The sequence below is a fragment of the Eleutherodactylus coqui genome, chromosome 3 (genome assembly GCF_035609145.1).
Source record: "Eleutherodactylus coqui strain aEleCoq1 chromosome 3, aEleCoq1.hap1, whole genome shotgun sequence".
Classification (NCBI taxonomy): Eukaryota; Metazoa; Chordata; class Amphibia; order Anura; family Eleutherodactylidae; genus Eleutherodactylus; species Eleutherodactylus coqui.
The window spans coordinates 297,322,169-297,343,147 of NC_089839.1; the positions used below are offsets into that span (position 1 = coordinate 297,322,169).

General features: G+C 43.2%; 1 protein-coding gene across 1 annotated transcript in view; it reads right to left on the reverse strand.

Annotated features, from left to right (window-relative positions):
- COL24A1 (collagen type XXIV alpha 1 chain) overlaps positions 1–20,979 on the reverse strand; it is a 276,971-nt gene that overhangs the window by 87,521 nt on the left and 168,471 nt on the right. Inside the window, exons 23-26 of the mRNA XM_066597768.1 lie at positions 16,881–16,934; positions 15,130–15,174; positions 8,321–8,374; positions 4,316–4,369 (exon numbers count right to left, since the gene is read on the reverse strand). Of these exons, the coding sequence (XP_066453865.1) occupies positions 4,316–4,369; positions 8,321–8,374; positions 15,130–15,174; positions 16,881–16,934 (207 nt within the window). The remainder of the gene's footprint in view (positions 1–4,315; positions 4,370–8,320; positions 8,375–15,129; positions 15,175–16,880; positions 16,935–20,979) is intronic.

Consider the following 20,979-nt stretch of genomic DNA (forward strand, 5'->3'; position numbering starts at 1 on the left):
AATGTTAGAAATGTTTGTAATTTTTTGGTATGAAAACCTAACATTTTGCATGGACATAAGTATTCACACCCTTTGGTATGACACTTGAAATTTAGCCCTTGGGGCATCCCATTTCTCTTGATCTTTGAGAGGTCTCTACACCTTGATTGGAGTCACCTGTGGTCAATTCAGTCGATTGGACATCATTTAAAAGTCCCCCTGTCTATATAAGGTCTAAGAGCTCACAATGCATATCAGAGCAAGAAGTAAGCCATGAGGAAGAAACTGCCTGTAGAGCTCAAAAATAGGATTGTGTGGAGGCACAGATATGGAGAAGGCTACAAGACAATTTCTGCTGCACTGAAAGTTCCCAAGAGCCCAGCGGCCTCCATAATGTTTTCATGGAAGAGGTTTGGAAGAAGCAGGAGTTTTCCTAGAGCTGCTGAGCCACTAAAGAAATTGGGGGAGAAGGGTCTTTGGGGGAGAAGGGTCTTTGTAAGAGAGGCGGCAAAGAACCCAATGGGCACGCTGACTGAGCTCCTGCAAAGATCCTGCGTGCAGATGAGAGAAACTTCTGGAAAGTCAATCATCACAACAGTGCTCCAACAATCTGAGCTTTATTGTAGAGTGGCCAGAAAGAAGCCTCTACTCTGTAAAAGACACATGAAAGCCCTCCTGGAATTTGCCAAAAAGCACTTAAAGGACTCTCAGACTGTGAGGCACAAGATTCTCTGGTCTGATGAAACCAATATAGAATTTTTTTTACCTCAATTCTAAGCGCCATGTCTGGAGGAAACCAGGTATCGTTCATCACCTACCCAATACCATCCCTACAGCGTAGCCTGGTGGTGGCAGCATGATGCTGGTGGACAGGGAGACCCGTCAGAGTTAATGGAAAGCTGAATGGTGCAAAGTACAGAGATATGCTTAATCAAACCTGATCCAAAGAGCAAGGGCCCTCAGACGGGGCATAAAGTTCACCTACAACAAGACTATGACCCTAAGCACACAGCCAGGACAACACAGGAAGGGGTTAGGGATAACTCTGTGAATGTCCTTGAGTGGCACAGCCAGAGCCCCGACTTGAATCCAGTCAAACACCTCTGGAGAGACCTGATAATGTTTGTCCCCAAGACGGCCCGCATCCAACCTGACAGAGCTGGAGAGGATCTGCAGAGAAGAATGGCAGAAAATCCCCAAATCCAGGTGTGCCAACCTTGTGGCATCAGACCCAAGAGGACTGGAGGCTGGAATCACTGCCAAAGGATCTTCAACTAAGTACTGAGTACAGGGTGTGAATACTTATGTCAATGCAAAATGTTAGTTTTTTTTTCTTTTCTTCTTTTTAATTCCCACAAAGCTGCAACATAACAAAATGTAAAAAAGTCGAAGGGTCTGAAGATTTTCTGAATGCATTGTAAATTGACCTGTGGTGTGGATTTCAAATCCACAGCCTGTTAATTTATGCTGCACGTTTTCAGTGTGAATTCCACCCTTTGCAATATGAAGGGTGAAATCTGCAACAAATCTGGGTTATCTCTGCCCCAAAATCTGCTGTGGATTTGTCACAGCATGTGAACATAGTCTTAAACAGCTTATTACATGTCTCAACAGGAGCATGCAAATAAGGGAGATGGAATGTGGGCGCAGGGAGATGGAATGTGGGCGCAGGGAGATGGAATGTGGGCGCAGGGAGATGGAATGTGGGCGCAGGGAGATGGAATGTGGGCGCAGGGAGATGGAATATGGGCGCAGGGAGATGGAATATGGGCGCAGGGAGATGCCCTTCTTTCTCTTAAATCCCAAATGGATTGTCGTCTATGGCGGTATTAGGCACCAATGAATGATGCCAGCCCATAACATATTGCGAATGGAAATTTCGGGGGCGCAAGGGCCCATTGGGGTTACATTGTAACCAATCCCACCACAGCCTTTGCCATAAGCTGAAAGCCACAGTTGTGTCCCCTTAAGAAGTAACCTTTATTGATATGTAGTAAAGGATATTGTAGTAGCAATGAATTAAAAAAGATCTGAGTCTCAATCTAGTGTGAATGAGTGTAATATATTAGATAAAACCAGTCTAAAAGAAACTGCTTTGCCAATTATGTACAAATATTGCGGTCATGACTGTAACACTTCCTGCAAATGGTGCGCGCTACCATGCAGCAATACACTGCTACTATATTTCCCCAAAAATAAGACCCTCGTTTATATTAATTTTTGCCCCAAAAGAGGCTTCTATTTTCAGGGGATGCCTTATTATAATTACCTGGCAGGCACTGTCTGGGTCCCTCTTGCTGGTCTCCAGAGTTCCAGCAGTCCTGCTTCCAGTTCTCAGCCACTTCACCATTACCAGGAAGCACCGAGGCTCAGCCAATCAATGCAGCGCTTGAAGAACCAATCACAGCCATCACATATTGGTTCATCGAGCGCTGCATTGAGAACCAATCAGAGCTGCGTTGTTCGAGAACCAATCAGAGCCATCGCTTGCTGGAGGCGGGGTTTACAAACCTGGTTACCAGCAAACGGTCTTCTGTTAGTGGCTGGGAACTGCAAGCAAGCCTATCGGAACTCCGTCGACCAGTGCCTGCTTGGTAATGTATTGCTTTATTGAATGTAGTGTAGCTAGGGCTTATATTTCAAGACTCCCACTTCGCCCAATCAGGGTAGGGTTTATTTAAGAAGTAGGTCTTATTTTCAGAAAACCGTGGTATATACTGAAGATTCGGCAAGTCATTAGATCCCTCTGGCATCATCAGGGGTACAGCCCATAACGTACTTGGCACAACAATTGAGAGTTATTTGTTCTGCTTCTTTGGTTCATCTTTTTTGTCAATTCTGTTGTGTGTGATGCAGAACAAGGCAAATAAGTGCCCCTCCAGTGTTTTGGTGCAGGTAGATTGTATTTCTACATGCGCACACAATGTTTCGGTGTCGTTCTGTGATGGAGTAGACAGACTGTCTACAGATGAAGACATCCCCTCTGTTCGGGTACAGACTGTAGTATTTAGTGTTAGTGGTTACGAATGTGGAAAAGTTATGTTTTCAAGTGCAAAGTGCACATAGTTGTGGCAGGTAATGCCTATAGGGACTGAAGAAAACCCCGGGAAGTCGCTTCCAGCTTTACAAATTCTGCTGTTTTGCACATTTTTCCGTCTCTATATGTCCTGCGGCAATTTACACAAAGATGTTAAATTACATTTCCATGAAAGAAGTCTTGTAATGTTACCCTGGTGGTCAATGCAACTGTTCAAAGCACAACTGGTAATGATGGAAAATGATTTCAGTCTTGAATAGCTCAGCAGAAAGCCGGAAAATCTGCAAGATCCATCGAAACCACAAAATCTTTACGTAACTTTCTGGTACTAGTCAGTCAGCGAGTGTTCCCTGCCAGAGGAAATCTGTTCATTCAGCTACCGACAGTGCAGTAAGCGTTCTGCTGACCTGTCACCAAGCACTGTAATATCCATTATACGTGTATTATATAATGTTGTACATGGCCGCTCATGTGTAGAGTCAGGAATGCTGCTGCGTTACTAGTGGTGGTTAACCACTGCTGTGAAAACAGGATGGGATGCAACATGATCACCAAGGAGCTACATGACAAATGAGGTGGGCTACAATTGCAGGATTACTGTAACCTCTGTGATTCCCTACAGGAGATCCTGTGATGGTTCTAAAAAAAAAACCCAACACAAAATCAGGTCAGATTTTTGGCAACGATCACAATGATTTTGCAATTTTACTGTGTGCAAACAAATTTCACTTGGGTAGCCCGCAGTCTAATGGGGTCGTCCCACGAAATGACGTTATCCGCCCTCTACAGGACAATTATCTGATCATGGGTGGGGAGGGATCCCCAATGATAACAAGGATCCTAAAGGTCCCTAAATGAATGCAGCGTCGGTCACAGATGTGCACCGCCACTCCATTCATGTCAATAGGACTACTGGAGAAAACCAAGTGCTTGAACTCTACTATCTCCGACACTCCCATAGAAATGAATGGAAAGGCAGTGCCCACCTTTCCATTCGTTCGTTCTTGTGATCAGTGGGAGTGCCAGCAGTCCGTACCAATCAGATAGTTATCGGCTATCCTGTGAATAGGGAATAACTTTATTTTGTGGGTCAACCCCTTTAAGTGCTCAGAGATTGCACTCAGCTTTGCCGGACACTGTTGACCATTAATACATTCATAAGTAAGCAGGCCATCTGTAAACCAGGTAGATTTGAATCTCAGGACTCTGGATGACTGGTCTTGTCGGTATAACAAAGGCAACCATAATGGTTTTCCCCTATAGACATTACATGATATGATTATCTACACATTCTTTTACCTGTGACCCTTTTTCTCCAGATGGACCTTCCGGGCCCGGATTACCACGTTCTCCCTGGGAAAAGACAAAAGAAAAAAAAAAGTTCAATAAATAATTCCTACAAACTTATATTTTTTCTTTAATTTAGGCTTTAATAAATAAAAACGGGAAGAATAAACATTGAAGCAGTATTTCCATCTTAGCCTGCTATGGCCTATACCTGCTATACCATAAACGTCTGATAGGTGTAGGTTCCATCTTTGGGACCTGACCCCAACATGAGTTAGAGCCCATACCTCCCTGAATGTAGTAGATAGGGGTGGTCAGAAGGATAGAAATAGCCAAATTTCCTGCACAAGAAGCTGTTTCTGTAACTCCCATAGAAGGTTAAAGGGATTTAAGGAAAAAGCGTAGCTCAGCCAAGCTTGGTTATTCGGTCATCCGAGCCACCTACCGTAGTAATAAGTCGCGTTTCCATCTTGGCTGTGCTTGGCTGAGATGGAAACACCCTTTTCACCTCTTGAAAACTGAGGCCCAAAGCGGACACCCTATACATGGTATGGCCAATGATTGCATCACAAGCATTCCAAGGCAGACATCCATATATGTTCACAATGGTAGGCAGGATTGGTTTATCCCATACATCTCTCCCCTGTCATATTTAACCAATCTGATGGGAAATCCCTGCACACAGCAATCATCATCGAAGAACATCATTTTCACAAACACAGCGTGAAGGTTGCCTTTTGCAATACTGATGTGCATGTCAATACAGGACCATAGCATTGTAAGACTGGTAGGATTGGAGGACTAAGTCTAACCGTCCCATACTGTAAATACTATGGGGAACATTAGTGACCAATACAAAAGGACAAGTAACTTTTTTAGTACACTTGTCCTTGCCCTATTCTATTCTACAATATTTCCCATATGGTACACTCTTGGAGAAACCATTAAACAGCTAATAATCTAAAAAGATGGATTTTCGAACCCTTAAAGCAGCCATATTCACTTTCCATTACTTTAAACTGTTCGAACTGGGAAACAGAAGATGAATATTGGATGACTGTGTTCTCTTAGGTCATGTTATTCCATGCACATTGCCTGTGTCAGCGTCTGCTCACTTAGAGATTCCCGGGAACGCATAATTAGATGAGGAATGCCTAGAATCCTGGACATCATGTTTACACAATGCTGAAGCCATGTTTCCATGACTTCCATAATTACACCAGTCAACATCAATCTATGGCTTTGAGAATTTTTAGTAATTTGGGATTTTCGTACAAGCTGCCTCCGTCTAAGAGCAGAAATATGAAAGCCTTACCTGCCCCTTCACAGACTGTGTGCATAAGACACAATTATTGCAAAAGGGGGTTCCCTGTTACTTTTGTGTTGGAGGAATCGTTACAGAGGTCATATTTCAAGATGGTCTCTATTCTTCTCACCTGAAATATTACTTGTTAGGGCTGCTTCAAAACTAAAATACAGAACACTATCTTGTCATAAAGGGGAGGTATGATCAGAGAGAGAGGGAGAGAGAGAGGGAGAGAGAGAGGGAGAGAGAGAGGGAGAGAGAGAGGGAGAGAGAGAGGGAGAGAGAGAGGGAGAGAGAGAGGGAGAGAGAGAGGGAGAGAGAGAGGGAGAGAGAGAGGGAGAGAGAGAGGGAGAGAGAGAGGGAGAGAGAGAGGGAGAGAGAGAGGGAGAGAGAGAGGGAGAGAGAGAGGGAGAGAGAGAGGGAGAGAGTTCACATAATAGGCTGCCAATTCTTTTTTTTGTTTGCTTATTTTTACAGCTTTTCTGTGTAGACTGGGACAAAGGTAGCAGAGTCATCTCTTTATCATTATTGGATAGAAGTAGTAATGGCAGATAACAGATTTGTTGTACTGCTGAAGGTGTAAATAATGGAGGATAGCAACATTATGAACTACCGATATGGGCAATATATGCAGCTCCCTTGTCATTCTCTGTGTTGTGCCTGTACACTATCCCTTCCTGGTTATATTAGTATATTTGACATTTGTTGACTTTTAAAGAGATTTTTTGGGACTTTAATATTTATGGCCTATCCTTTTCATAGGCTATCAATATCAGACAGGTGTCAGTCTGACTCCCAGCATCCAGGCTGATCAACTGATTGAAGGGGCCATAGCTATGCCTGGTAATGCAGCTTATTGCAATTCAGTCTCATCTGGAGTCAGGCCCTGATAGAATAGACCATCAATGTGAGATCAAATAATATATTATTGAAGGGCTTATCAAACGTCTATATCGGATTGGTGGGGGTCCACTGCTCAGGATCTCCACCAATCAGCTCATTGAAGGGCTGTGTTGCTCCTCTGACCTGGCAGCAGTCTCTTCAAAGTTTACATCTTAGTACGATCTTGTTCGTACTCAGAACGCCATATTGTTTATAGTGTCTGTTCCGAGTATTTCAGGCTTGTCCCATTTATTTCAATGGGACAAGCCTGTAGTATTCAGAAGAAACACTATAAAACAAAAATACAGCGTCCTGAGAACTAACAGGTTCGTACTCAGATGTAAACTCTGAAGAGGCTCCCTAAATCAGCTGAACAGGTAACCCAAGCGCTGGACCACTAATGATCAGATATTGATGGCTGACCCTGAGAATAGGCCGTCAATTTTTAAAGGCTGGTTAACCCCTTTAAAGCCCCGGAGAACTACTTTAATTCCCATCCATTGCAGCTGCCACAAAGCATGGGAATTCTGCTGCACAGACGATATAGGAAGGGTATGTGTGCTTCTATTATTCTGAAAAATATTTGTGGGGCACTGTAAATATATATTTTAAAGGCATCCGACAGTAGGAAACATGCTATGTCAAGCAGAAGCAGCATGCCAATTAGAAAGGGCATGTCCCACTTGCCCGGCCCACGTTCTGCCATTCTGGTTGGCGCAGCGTGTATCCCTACCGACAGGATGTCTCTCCATGACTTGACTTGTATGTATATGAATATCTGCTCTTATTCCTTGTTACATGTGTTGTGCTCAATAAAGGGGTATTTCTTGGATCGCCCCAACGCGTTGCTCTGGAGGTGCTTTTATGGAGTATGGAATACATCCTGTCTAATTTATCACGGTTTCCTAAGAGGCCCTTTGAGTACTTTTGGCCTTCCTGGAGGAGGGAAGTACAAGTTTGTTTCCTGCCCCTCCAAGCCAAGTAAGTTCCTTCAATATTGGCAGCTAAAGATTTAATATATAATCTTCGCACCTTCTCTGAGTGCTGTTTTTTTTCTCTTTCTTTTTACTACTGCTACATGTACTGAGACTAACTGTTAATTTTAGGTCTCGTCTGGCGACCCTTCAACTGTGAATGACTTGACTTGAGGGTCCTTTTATACAGGACGATTGTCAGGTGCTTAGTGGTTCAAATACCACTCCTGTGCTTTCACATAGAAGCAAAGACCACTCAGTGAATGAAGATGGAGTGGGCCAGAGATTGCACCGGCCACGCACCTCCATTCACAGTGAACAGGCAGTCATTCATAGATGAACGACTGCCTGTTTACACCATAAACTTGTATAGAAGAGCACATGCACAGGACCCTAGAAGAGTCAAGATTTTTGTGCCATGTGCCGACTTCACCGAGTGATAGAGCTGGATCGAGGGAGCGGGTGAGGATAAAAAATACCTCACCTGGCTCCCTGTCACATCTCCCAGTGGCATCATAGCTTAGTTTCTGATGGTGTGGGGACGTGACAAGTTCCCTTTAAAAATGACCGCCATCCCTTGTAAACATGGGACCCAACAGGGTAAGTGGAGTTGCTGAATTTTCAGCTCAGCTAAAAACATGAATGACTGTCGGTCCGTGTAAACAGGCAGTCGTTCATCTATGAAATACTGCCGTTTACCGTGAGTTGAGGTGGGCAGCCAGAGGAGCTCCCCGGCCCGCTCCGCAGCCATTTACTGCATGAAAGCACAGGAGTGATATAACTAGGACAACTGTTGGATGCTTAAACATTTTTAAAGGACCCTTAGACCATAGATTTTGCTTGTTGCCAATGTACCTTTTCTCCAGGATCTCCAGATGGCCCAGGTTCTCCCGGCAAACCCTCTGGTCCCTACAAAAGAGTAAAAAAAAAAAAAAAACTAAAGTGAGAATAGACCCCAACAGAGGCCAACACACTGCACAGGAAATGCACCAGACAAAACTACATTTTCCATCACAACTAAGAACAATACTTAATGTGAGCAAAAGCAAAAAAAACTAAACCAGATTTCTTCTATCTAAACCGCGTCCAAAAGGTAAATCCTCTATAAGTCCTCAATTAGCCTTCTACAATCCCTACTCTACATGATGCGTTGCAGCTCTGACTGAGGAGACTGCAGCAGTGATTGATGCACTACTGTTGCAGCAGCATTTAGTGCCACACTCTCTCTTTAGTAACTAGCGATAGAAGTGATTATTGACGGCACCTTTCTCCCTGTAGAACCGGTTAGCTCTGTTTCCAACATGTAACTCAACGGCAGCAGCTTCTGTGTCCTCTAGTAATATAAGAATCCGGCATGGTACATGAGTCAGAGCTCCTATAATTCATCCCAGCTTCCGTCATCTGTTTTCATTCACAAAATGTCTTCAAATAACTGAAGTTCCAGATTTTCAGCTACAAAAAGATGTTTTCACCCACATCTTACATATTTCTGCTGCTTCATAAAACTAACATTATATAGGAAGGTTTTGCAAATGTAATGAATCCTATTAGTATTGTATTTTAGTTAAAAGATTGCAACACAAAAGCGGAGGGGTGGCTTGTAGTTTTTGGGACCCAATGCAAAATCTGTGTCAGTACCCCCCTCCACTCCACTCCCCCATTGACGGTATTGTTGTTAGGTGGCACGTGGGCTTCTGGGCTCACAAGCAGCAGGGTTTAGGTCAGAGACGTAACTTGAAGCTTCTGGGATCCAACGTAAAATTTGGAAGAGGGCCTCTAATTATCAGCTGTCGGCTTCAGGGCCTCAGTGTGATTGCAACTTCTGCATGCTTCATAGTTAGTCTCCTGGCTGAAATACGAGAGTCTGTTTTGCAATTTTGCCCTCCAATGAAAACTTTGATTTGAAGAGGTCCAAGACAGTTTTGTTTGTGATCTTGATGGTCCAAGAAATTCGTAGAAGTTTCTTCCAGTACCAAAGTTGAAGGGATCAGTCTTCTTCTGGTCTGTTTTCTTTGGTGTTCAACTTTCACAGTCGTAAGTTGTGATTGGGAAGATCCAGTATGTCGTTGCAATGCTTAGGTCTTCACGTTTTGAGATCTCATCCACACTTAACATTGCGCTGTGAGCTAGAGAAATTCATTTTATTTCAGATTTTCCATTGTGGTTGACTTTCAATCCAAGGAAGATGAAGTTTTGAACTACATTGACTTCTTCATTGCTGATTTTGATTTTTCCTGGACAGTTATCGGCTGTTGTCATGAGTTTTCTTAATATTCAAGTATAGGTCTTCTTCTTTAAAGGGGTTGTCCCGAGGCAGCAAGTGGGTCTATACACTTCTGTATGGCCATAATAATGCACTTTGTAATATACATTGTGCATTAATTATGAGCCATACAGAAGTTATAAAAAGTTTTTTACTTACCTGCTCCGTTGTTAGCGTCCTCGTTCCCATGGAGCCCGACTAATTTTCGCCCTCCGATGGCCAAATTAGCCGCGCTTGCGCAGTCCGGGTCTTCTGTAGTCTTCTATGGAGCCGCTCGTGCCAGAGAGCGGCTCCGTGTAGCTCCGCCCCGTCACGTGCCGATTCCAGCCAATCAGGAGGCTGGAATCGGCAGTGGACCGCACAGAAGAGCTGCGGTCCACGAAGCAAGAGGTTCCCGGCGGCCATCTTCACAGGTAAGTATAGAAGTCACCGGAGCGCGGGGATCAAGGTAAGCGCTCCGGTAAGCTGTCTGTACGTCCCTGCATCGGGGTTGTCTCGCGCCGAACGGGGGGGGGGGGGTTGAAAAAAAAAAAAAACCCGTTTCGGCGCGGGACAACCCCTTTAACTTTTAGTATCAGTTGTTCAAGATCTTCCTGACTCTCTGCAACAAGGTGGAATCATCTGCATATCTGAGATTGTTAAGGTTTCTTTCACTGATCTGGACTCAGATGTTGGATTTGTCTAAATTGCATTGTTCCAAGATCGCCTCTGCGTAAAGGTTGAACAATGCAGCAGATAAGATGCAGCCTTTCTCATACGCCTTTCCCGATTCTGAACCATTCCGTGTTACCATTGGAGGCCCTGAGCATACTCTTTTGATTCACATGTAACAAATTTGCCCAGATGTCCCAGGACCCCCAATTGTCTTAGGCATGGCCACAGCTTGTCCTGTTCAATGCAATCAAAGGATTTGCTGTAATCGATAAAGCATATGTACACCTCCTTCTGGTATTCCTGGGCCTTTTACATGATCCATCAGAAATTTGCAAATTTGGTCTATTGTTCCTCTTCCTTTGTGAAAACCGACTTCCACTATCACAGTCATGTTTTTGTACAATCTTCAGTAGGATTTTACTTGCATACAATATTAGGGCTATCATGCAGTAGTTTAAGCATTCTCTCAGTTCGCCTATTTTGGGAAGTGGCATGAAAGCCAACCTTCGCCAATCTTTTGACCACGATTTGGTTTTCCATATCTTGCGACAGAGTGCTGTTAGCATCTGAAATGGAAGCGGCTTGAGCAGGTATGCAATCGAATCCAAGGGCTGATTGGGTAGCTGATTCAGTGCCCACTGAACTTCATCCTCCAGGATATCAGGTTTTAATTCGGTTAGTTCTTCTGTTTGCGGTTGATGGTTTCCACAATCATTTGCGGACAGTTCTTTTGTATATTTCTGCCATCTATGCGCAATTTGTTTTGGATCGTGTAATTCTTTGCCATTCTGATGAAAAATTGAGGTTGCATTGCGCGATGCAAAAGCAGCATGAGCCTTTTTAACAGGAGTGAAGAGTTCTCTGGTGTTTCCTTTTTTGTTTGTTTCTTCCAATTCCATGCAGTGTGCATTCCAAAAGCGTTCCTCATCTTTCCTCGCTTCGCTCTGAACCTGGGCATTTAGCCACTGGAAATCGTCCCCGTCTCTAGTAGCTTTTGAATCTCGTCGTATGTCAGCAATTCGGATGGTGTCTGCTCATAGCCAGTTTATTTTGCTAGAATTGAACTTTCCACTTTTAGAGGGACATCTGGTTTAATTGTGGAGGACTCCATTAGGAAACGTCCATCTGTAGAAGCAATGTTTTGGTTGCACGAACAATTTTTTATAACTGTTGTTCTTCCACAAAATTGGTAAAAAGTTGGTCACCGACATCATTTTGTTCTCTTAAGCACAATTTTCCTGCTATTGACATTCGCTCTTCTGTGCCAATTTGGATGTTAATCACCGATGATGTAAATGATGTCGGTTTTTGGAGATTTGCTGCATAAAACTTTTCATATCCTGTTACATTCCCACAACACCATACATTTTTCACCTCTTGTGTTAGTGGTAGGGGCATAAGTTTGTATTATGGATATGCTGCAAGGTCTTCAGTTGATGCAGAGAGTCATGATTCTATCACTTGTGGCACGGAAACCATGGACAGCTTTACTAATCTTTTTGTGGTGAAGGCGGCAGCATTCTTTCGGATGTTTTCATTTCCGGAGTAGTAAACTGTGAAATTGCCACTTGTATTCATTTTCTGTCCAATGCAGCTCACTGACCTCTAGGAGGTCGATTTTTAATCGCTGCATTTCATTCTTTATAATGTTTAATTTGCCGAAGCTCATTCTACCTATATTCCAAATTCCAATTTTATACATTTTAGTGAAGTGCTGGTGATCTTTCACCGCAGGTAACATCAGCAGGCTGGCACCCAAGTGGGCTTCAGCTGTCCCCGTCACAACTCGCTGAGTTACTTGAAACATGCTGCTGTTCTTCCCGGTAACATTGTATATGCTTTCTAGCCCAGGGATAGCAATCTTCCAGCACCATATCTTCATACATGTTTTTGAGTGAATCCATGAAGTATTTTGATGATATATAGTGGAGTAGATCACACAGTCTTTCTCCACCCCTCTCCATTTTTCCAGGCTTGGGACTGGCACATAGCTTTGTTAAAATGCTGTGTTTAGTAGATAACACAACCATGAGGCTGGGTTCTTGTTCATATAAGTATGGGATTACAATATCAGAGTAAAAGGATAATTTATTGCAGAAAGCTGAACACTTAAAGGGAGGTTCTGGTACCATGTTGGGCTGCCTCTAGCTCGGATGGAAGGTGTGATATGGGAGGGCATGGAGCCTCTAGCTTGGATACAAGATGTGATACTGGTGGGCATAGAGGCATAGAGGTTCCGTATGGTATCCTGCAGCATATCGCTTGACATTTGCTGTAACTGAGCCTTCAGATCATGAAAACTTGTAGGCTCTCAAAGCTTGCACCACGGATGGTCCAATGTATGTTCTAGTGACGATAAATCTGGTGACCAGGTAGGCCATGGAAATGTTCGAATGTTGAAGAGGCATTCCTGTGACACCCTTACTGTAAGTGGCCGGGCATTATTCTACTGAAAAATGCCCCTTGGAAGCCCCGCGTGGCTGCAGGATGTCCTGAACACATCGCTGAGCTGTCATTGTCCGTCGTACCAGGGGTGGGTGACTGTCGTATGCGATAGACCCCCCAGACCATCACACCAGCAGGGGGCTGTGTGCCGTTCCACAGAAAAGGCAGGATTGAGGCGCTCACCCCGCGGTCTCTAGACATAAACATGGCCGTCATAAGTGCCTAAACTAAAACAGGATTTGTCGTTGAAGACAACCCAGTTGCCTTACGTAGAACTTGAAGTTAGTACTTAAATGCTATGCTTACTTATGCAACCACTTTTTAAATATATCTTAGTAGGTCTAGTAGAGTGCCTGTGGAGGTTGTGCATGATCTAGGGGATTCTCTGATGTTCTGGACCATCAAAACATATCAATAGTCCTAAAAAATATACAGTCAGACAAAACAAAAACATCTTCAAAGATGAAACTGAAAGGAAATCGTCGACGTACCACAACTATGGATTTACCAGACACACAGACATGCTTCTTCCTTCAGTTACTGTTTTGGTATCTGGAGAATAAATCAACTAGCCGAAGTATTTCCATGTGAAGAAAGTTAAGAGAAACACATTTGTTTAAGAACATTTTAGGCCTGTTGTTCCCATTAGGAGAGGAGTGTAGAGAACTGCATGGCTCGTAGACCCCATTGCCTGTCTTTAACAGATGCTTCTCATACAACAAAAGAGGTAATCCACTCATCACTACTGTCCAAGCTGAAAGCAGGAATTCGCCATATTACACACAGTTACATCTTTCAGTATTTGCAGCCAAGTTGTACAATTGTGATGGCTAACAAATATAGATATCTATTGGGACGATGTCCAGGAAAATGCCGCAGTACTAGGGGTAACCAAGCCAGAAGAAGAGGAGTGCAGGTAGGGCATACTTCACTGAAACTGGTGCCAAGACTCACCCCTCACTTTTTATATAGGGGTATAGCCCACTAAAAAGGTCACCAATGACCTACCTCTCAACTTTTTGAATGGTCAAAGAGACACTTATGGTTCAGTGTGTGACGAATCCATTTTTCCATCCAGGTAAGTTTATTAATGTTAATCTATTTCCAAGGTCAAAAAGGTGAATTTTTAAGGGCCAAAGAGGGACAGAGGGACTTGGGTCAAAAATATTGTCCCTCCAAAAGCGGGACCTTTCCATCTACCCTTACAGGCTGCCATAGTGGGACCTTAAAAGAGGTTATCCCAAATTTTTATAAAATTTCGTTGTGCATTTTGGCTCAGATCCACAGCTTATTGCATACCTAGCCATCTCAAGTTCACTCAGAAGTATCAGCTGCTCAAGGATCTGGGGCAGTTGAAATGCTATACGTTTGTAGCTGTAATCAGTATTTTAGCCCTTACAGTGATCCCTCAAGTTACAATATTAATTCCTTTAGGGACGATCATGTGAATTTGTCACCAGAGTAAAATGTCCCCTCAAAATAGGAATAAATGAAGACTAAAGAAAGATTAGAAGATAACCAATACACATAAGGCATAAAAAGTCAGAACAAACTGTTGGACCCTGTAAATCACTTTTCATGGTGAGAACAGCAGCTTCTTCAGAGTAATATAATAATAATAAACTTTATTTGTATAGCGCCAACATATTCCGCAGCGCTTAGTAGTAGGGAGAGAACTTACTGGGCACCAAAAACATAACATGGAGCCGTTCACCCTGATACAGGTAAAGGTAGTACAAGAGGCGTAAGTATAGGGGGTGCAGAAGGTGCGGTCACACCCGGGCCCCGGAGCCCATAACGTCTCTCTTCCCCATAGTGCAAACCAATACTATCTATGAAGCTTTATTGTTGGAGGCTCAGTTCCAGATTCTGCACCAGAGCCCAGCAGCTTCAAGTTACGCCTCTGGGTAGTACAGAACATGTAGAACCCCACAGTACCGTAGAGAGGTGCACTAGGCTGTCAATCAGCGCAAGCACTGCAGGAATACAGGGGATTTACTAGTGACATGTCCATACTGATTGGCTGGACCTTACAGCCACAGATCCAGGCTGTATATGATATGGTATGTTAAATCCCGTTTCGAGTTGGAATGGCTCAGAAAAGACCATTACAAGATGGAAATGTTGTAACCTTAGGCCATTGTAACGCGGGTGATCACTTGCATCAGCTGAGGAGGGAATAACATTTTGTGTAAAGGTGACCTGATATTCTTTGCATATACAATTTTCTATTATGAAAGTTAAGTATGAAATGATCATAATTGTTACTGTTATAATCACTAATTCTAATGGCAAAACTTACTGCCTCGCCAGCCTTTCCGATGTTTCCTATATCTCCAACTTCACCCTGATGAAGAATAAAAATACACAGATGTTATATGGAAAGCTTGATGTAAATGCCAAATCCACTGTATAGACAGAGTTAAATGACAAAATTCTGTCTGCTGCAGTCACCACTAGGGGGAGCTTCTTGTAAACTGTGTTATTATGCAGTTCAATGTGGAAAAAGGATGCACTGAGCTTCCCCTACTGGTAGTTGAAGGCAGCCCAATCTGTATCATTTAGCGCTACAGTATGCCTTTACAAGGGCTCAGTGCTTATGGACTTTGCTCTGACCGAGGGTAACATTGGAATGGCGGTTTTGCAAGTTATCTTGTTGTTTGCATGGGCAGCCTCTGGATACTTTGGTTTATTCTCACACTAATTCATGTCCTGTCAACATTCTTTTGAGTCTGTACTATAGACAGACAGACACAAAATTGGGAAATGGGGATAAAAAACAACAGTGATTAGTTGCAGTGTTGTCCACTTGATGCTACCACTGCAGCTCTGCAAAGACTGATGGGTAACAGGGAAAGGTGATGCTGGAGCGGTTATGGATTCAACTAGTGATGCTTATTTCGTTATTCTACTCCATCCTTCGCCTTTGACCCAACTTTGTATGATCTAGAAAAATCCCTTTAAGGGCTCCTTCACACTGGCGATCATAATAATGCTGCAAGAAAATTGCAGCAAAATAGTGACTTTTTCACGCGCTGTTTGAGCGTCAGCGCTGCTTTTTCCCACAAAAACATCGCTGCCACATGCGATTTTTTCGTGTTTTTTTCAAGCGATTTTGCCGCAATTTTCTGGCAAGGAAAACAATAGGAGTTTCTAATGTAAAAACGCATCGCACGAAAAATTCGCAAGTCTGTGGTTTCCGATGCAATAAAAAGGAGGCTTCATAGGGAAACATGGGAGATAAAAAAAAAAGCAGAATGCAGAAAGATAGGACAGGCTGCGATTTTTTTTTCACTCCACATCACATGAGTGAAAACATTGCAAATGGGAAAGAAACCATTAAAAATTATTGGTTTCATAATTCTGTGTTTTAACTCACGCTCGCATCGCTCAAAAAACATGTGATTTTCTCGCAACTCTGAAGATAGCCTAAATAAGTTGTCTAAAAATACAAAAGGTTTCATTCTATGATAATCGTCAGGGGTCTGCCGCTTGGGATCCCCAGTGCCGCTGTCACTTTGAAATGCACAGGCAAAACGGATCACGCTGACCATAGTGCAGTGGCCTGGGTTAGTATTGCATTGGCTTCAATAGGAGCTATGCCTGCAGTAGCAACCCAGGCTGCTGCACTATGAACAGAGCTGTCCGCTTCCTGCAGTGTCCTTAGTGAAAGCGGTATCGGGAATCCCGAGTGGCAGACCTCCGCCGATCATCAATATAAAAAAATATAACAAGCCTTGGACAATCCCTTTAATAACTAAATATAAAAGCAGCAATCAATTCTCAAATTCTACAGCAGCAGCTTTTTTAGTATACTGGACTTTACTATTCGAGATCCATGCGCAACGGTTCACGATTAAAGTCAAAATACGGTAATTTCTCTGAAGCCTTGGGCAGCCATGGACCTCTATAGATATAACAACCAAAACACGCTGAAGAGGAAGCTATTTCATGTCTCGGATGGTGATCTCATCCTGACTCCGTCATGTCAGATTTACTAGGAATTCTTAAAAGAAACAGCAGCACTTTCTTGGTAACACATAAATAAATCACCTTTAAGCCTTCGAGACCCGGTTCTCCAACGTATCCTTTACGGCCTGGTCTTCCCTGACAACAGATTGAAGGGGAAAAAAAGATTTTATTGGTAAGTGCAACTTGTGTTTTATGCATTGCACACATGATGTGCCTTTAATTAGATACATATGACTTATGAAAGCGGAAATACAAAATTCAATTAAACTTGCCTAATACCCCCCAGTCAAACGATCAATCAGCGGTTGAGTAGATGCAGGCCTCACCCACCTGACTCCCTTGTTTCTTAGGAGTTAGTGTTGCAGGGAGTTGTAATGAGTGACAGTTCTCAACTTTAAACTCATATATATATATATATATATATTTATTTATTTTTTCCCTCTGTGAGCCCATTCACGTATGCAACAGTCTGTTTTCCAGGTAACGGATGTGGTGGTTATTTCATTGGCACAATTATACCTGTTGGTTCATCTTGAATAAACCTTCTCAAAATAATCTGATAGGCCATTTGAGTTAAAGGGGGTTGTCCAGGGAGGCCAAGTCCTTACACGGACTTGATGTGTCGGAACCTCCACTCTGGCCTGTTCCAACATGGGGCCATGTGGTACAACCTGTCTCTTTGTCCATCACATCCTAATGGAGGCTGGCTGTATGACTCATTTTAATGACTATACCAGCCCTGTTCTCTTCTCATTGGCTGTAACACAGAAGGGGGCTGGCTTAGTTATTAACATGATCTGAGAGCTACAGAGAGAGGATAGATACCATAAAACCCAGTGTTCGAACGAAGTGAAAGCTGGAAGCATCGACAGAGCGGGTCTGAGTATGTGTTTAGTCTCCCACGTCAAGCTCTCTAATAGTGGCGTCCCTCATTTAGGACTGCCATCTAAAAGCCGTAGCAGAGACCGGCTACAAAACATCTCTCTTTCTGGAAGACTCAGCATGTCTAGGCATTACACAAACAGCTCATAGATTTCACTTATCAAAATGTATTGCCTTATTTTTCCTGTGGTGGCGCTGCAGGGAAATAGAATACTTGCTGCATAGTTCAATGACAGATTACAGCTGATTGCTTGGAGTCCCAACAGCTGGACATTAAACTTTTCCAAAAAAAACCCAATGGCCCTGCCCAATGCAGACAATCCCTTTAATATGAGTTCACATTACGATACACATTTATTTCATAATAGCTAATAATGTGCTTGGAATGAAGTCTTATGAATCACACAGAAGCAGCTGGCCAATGAATATTGGGTAATTAGAGAATTGTTTACACCACTATCATGGATCTAACTGATAGCAGTGTACATACTCTGTGGTCAAGTGCTTAATCACATTTTGAAATTGTGATGTAGCCAGGGGGTTTCCATACTATTGAGTCCAAGAACAATATTTGTGTAGCAAGTCTGGCCTTGTTCACACGGCCTTAGAGCTCTTAGATGCATGTCAAATTTTTCCAACGTGGATCTGAAACTTGAATCCACGGCAAGCTCTGGCGGAGCCTCAGAGTTCCACTGTGGACTTTCATGCAGCCCATGTAGCCCCAGTCAATGGGGTATATTTATGGGCCGCCGCCCGATGCAGTTTTGGTGCTAGGCATTGATATGGGGAAGCTTTTTTACCGCAACGTGGGGTTCAATTTCTGCATGTGGAAACCCTTATTACCTACAGTACAGATTGCCATAGTATTCAATAGTATGCCAAAATGGTGCAAATTTCACAACAGATTTGGGCGTAGAATCTGCACCCAAATCCCTGGAGAAATTATGCCATGCAAAGGGGTCTTCCCAAAAAACACTCCCACCTACACACACTTAATTTGGGAGATATTGTTCCTATATAGAGCTCTGATTTCAGCAACAAATGCACATTTGATTAGTACAGTATATGCCAGCATTTTTACTGGTTGCATTTCCAGGCTAGCAAACAGGGTCGTCCCTATCAGGACGGGCGCTCCAAATAGTAGTGTATATAATAAGGTTATATGAGGTTGATTTTTAGATTTTTAATTAAAACTATTAAAAGGTAAGTTTTAATTACTCTGCACAAGGATTTATTGTGGGTGTTTTGTTACAGGAGGTCTATTGTCTTCTGTGGACCACTTAATTTTCAAGTGCCATCAGTCTAAAGACAATATAGTACAGGTCCTGGCTGAAGACACTGGCCTATGGTTGAATGTGCGCCAATTACATGACCCTCACGAGATCCAATGATATCCTTCAATCTTCAGCTAAGAGCATGGAATTTATATTGGGATCTCCCTGACAATGACATTTTGTGACTGTCGGAGAGCAGTAAATTGCATTTCAATAAACTATCCAGAATTGCCTTTGTGTATCCTAGATACTGCATTTAGTTCCTAAGGCTTGTAAGGAGCCATCTTGTATCTAGATTTTAGTAGACAAGTTGGGCATTTTCAGTCTTTCAAATCAGTTAAAGACCAGATTTTCCTCCAGTTTTCAATTTTTCTTATGTATTTTTGTGGAATACGACTGCCGGCCATCAACATAATACAGACAATGATAAAAGAAGAAAACTCCCCACTATTGTCACACCTGCAAAGTATAACAGACTAACTATTACCATAGCATGAGTGGCTTGGCACAGGTTACTGTGGATCTATGAACAATGTAAAAATGTCATAGCTATGTATAATATATACCGATATGCCAAAAGTCATGGGACAGGAATAGAGATGAGCGAGCATACTCAGAAAAGCACTACTCGCTCGAGTAATGTGCTTTATCCGAGTATCGCTGTGCTCGGGTCTGAAGATTCGGGTGCCGCTGCAGCTGACAGGTGAGTCGCAGCGGGGAGCAGGGGAGAGCGGGCGGGAGAGAAAGATCTTACCTCCATTCCTCCCCGCTCTCCCCTGCAGCTCCCCGCTCCGTGCCGGCACCCGAATCTTCAGACCCGAGCTCAGCGATACTCGGACAAAGCAAATTACTCGAGCGAGTAGTGCTTTTCCGAGTACGCTCGCTCATCTCTAGACAGGAACTAATATCATGTAGGACCCCCTCTAGCCTGCAAAGTGCAGCAACTCAACGTGGCATTGATTCCACAAGTGGACAGAAAATGTCTGGATGGATATTCAGCCATGCCATCTTGGACAGCCACCAACAGCTTCATGGTATTTGTAGGTGAAGGATCTCAGATGTGAATGGAGCTTTCCACTACATCCCATAAAAGTTTGATTCGGCTCATGTTGGGCAAATGTGCAGGCCGCACCATTCATATGAACTCTCGAGAATTCTCCTTGAACTAATTCTGGATAACTTGGGCCCTTTGGCACGGTGCATTATCCTGCTGGTGCATTATCCTGTCATTCTGGGAGTACATGAGCTCCATGAAGGGCTATAAGTGGTTACCAAGCAGTGAATCGTAGCTAGCATCAGTCAATGACGTGTTTAGGAAAACCAGTGAACCCAACCTGTGCTATGAAAACACACCCCATACCAGTATGGAACCACCACCAGCCTGCACAGTGCCTTATTGACAACTGGGGGTCCATGGCTTCATGGGGTCTGCGCCACACATGAACCCTACCATCAGCCTGAAACAATTGGTAACATGACTCATCGGACCTTGCCAAATGTTACCAGTCCTGAAAAGGTTCACTTAGCAACCTCATGAGCCATCTTGGTCTTGTTTAGTTTCAGATTGGACAACACCTGGGCTCAAAGTGGAGGACCAATATTTACAACCATTGAGCAGTATGAGGCTAAAAATCACTGATGGAAACACAACTTGTTTTCGCTCATAGACTGAAACATGCAAATCAAGTGAGGAGGCCTTAAAAGACAAATGATGGGGATGCTTGATCATTGTAATGATGAAGGGACATCTACTCCTGTATATCTACAAATTTTTCCTGATGTTTGATCTTTTTTATTACTGGAGACAAGTCAAAGCCAAAAAATTAGACATGTCCCGGAAATAGTAGGAGGTAATTCCTGTTGCTATGATGGGTGATACAGCTTTGATCTATATTTAAACCTTAGCTCATCCTAAATTTCCATAGCCAGAAGGTGAAGAAAAGTTTAACAGGAAGGACATGTGGTCCTCATACATGAAAAGAGAAGCTATTAGGAAATCCAGCTTGAGTTTCAAACTAAAAAAT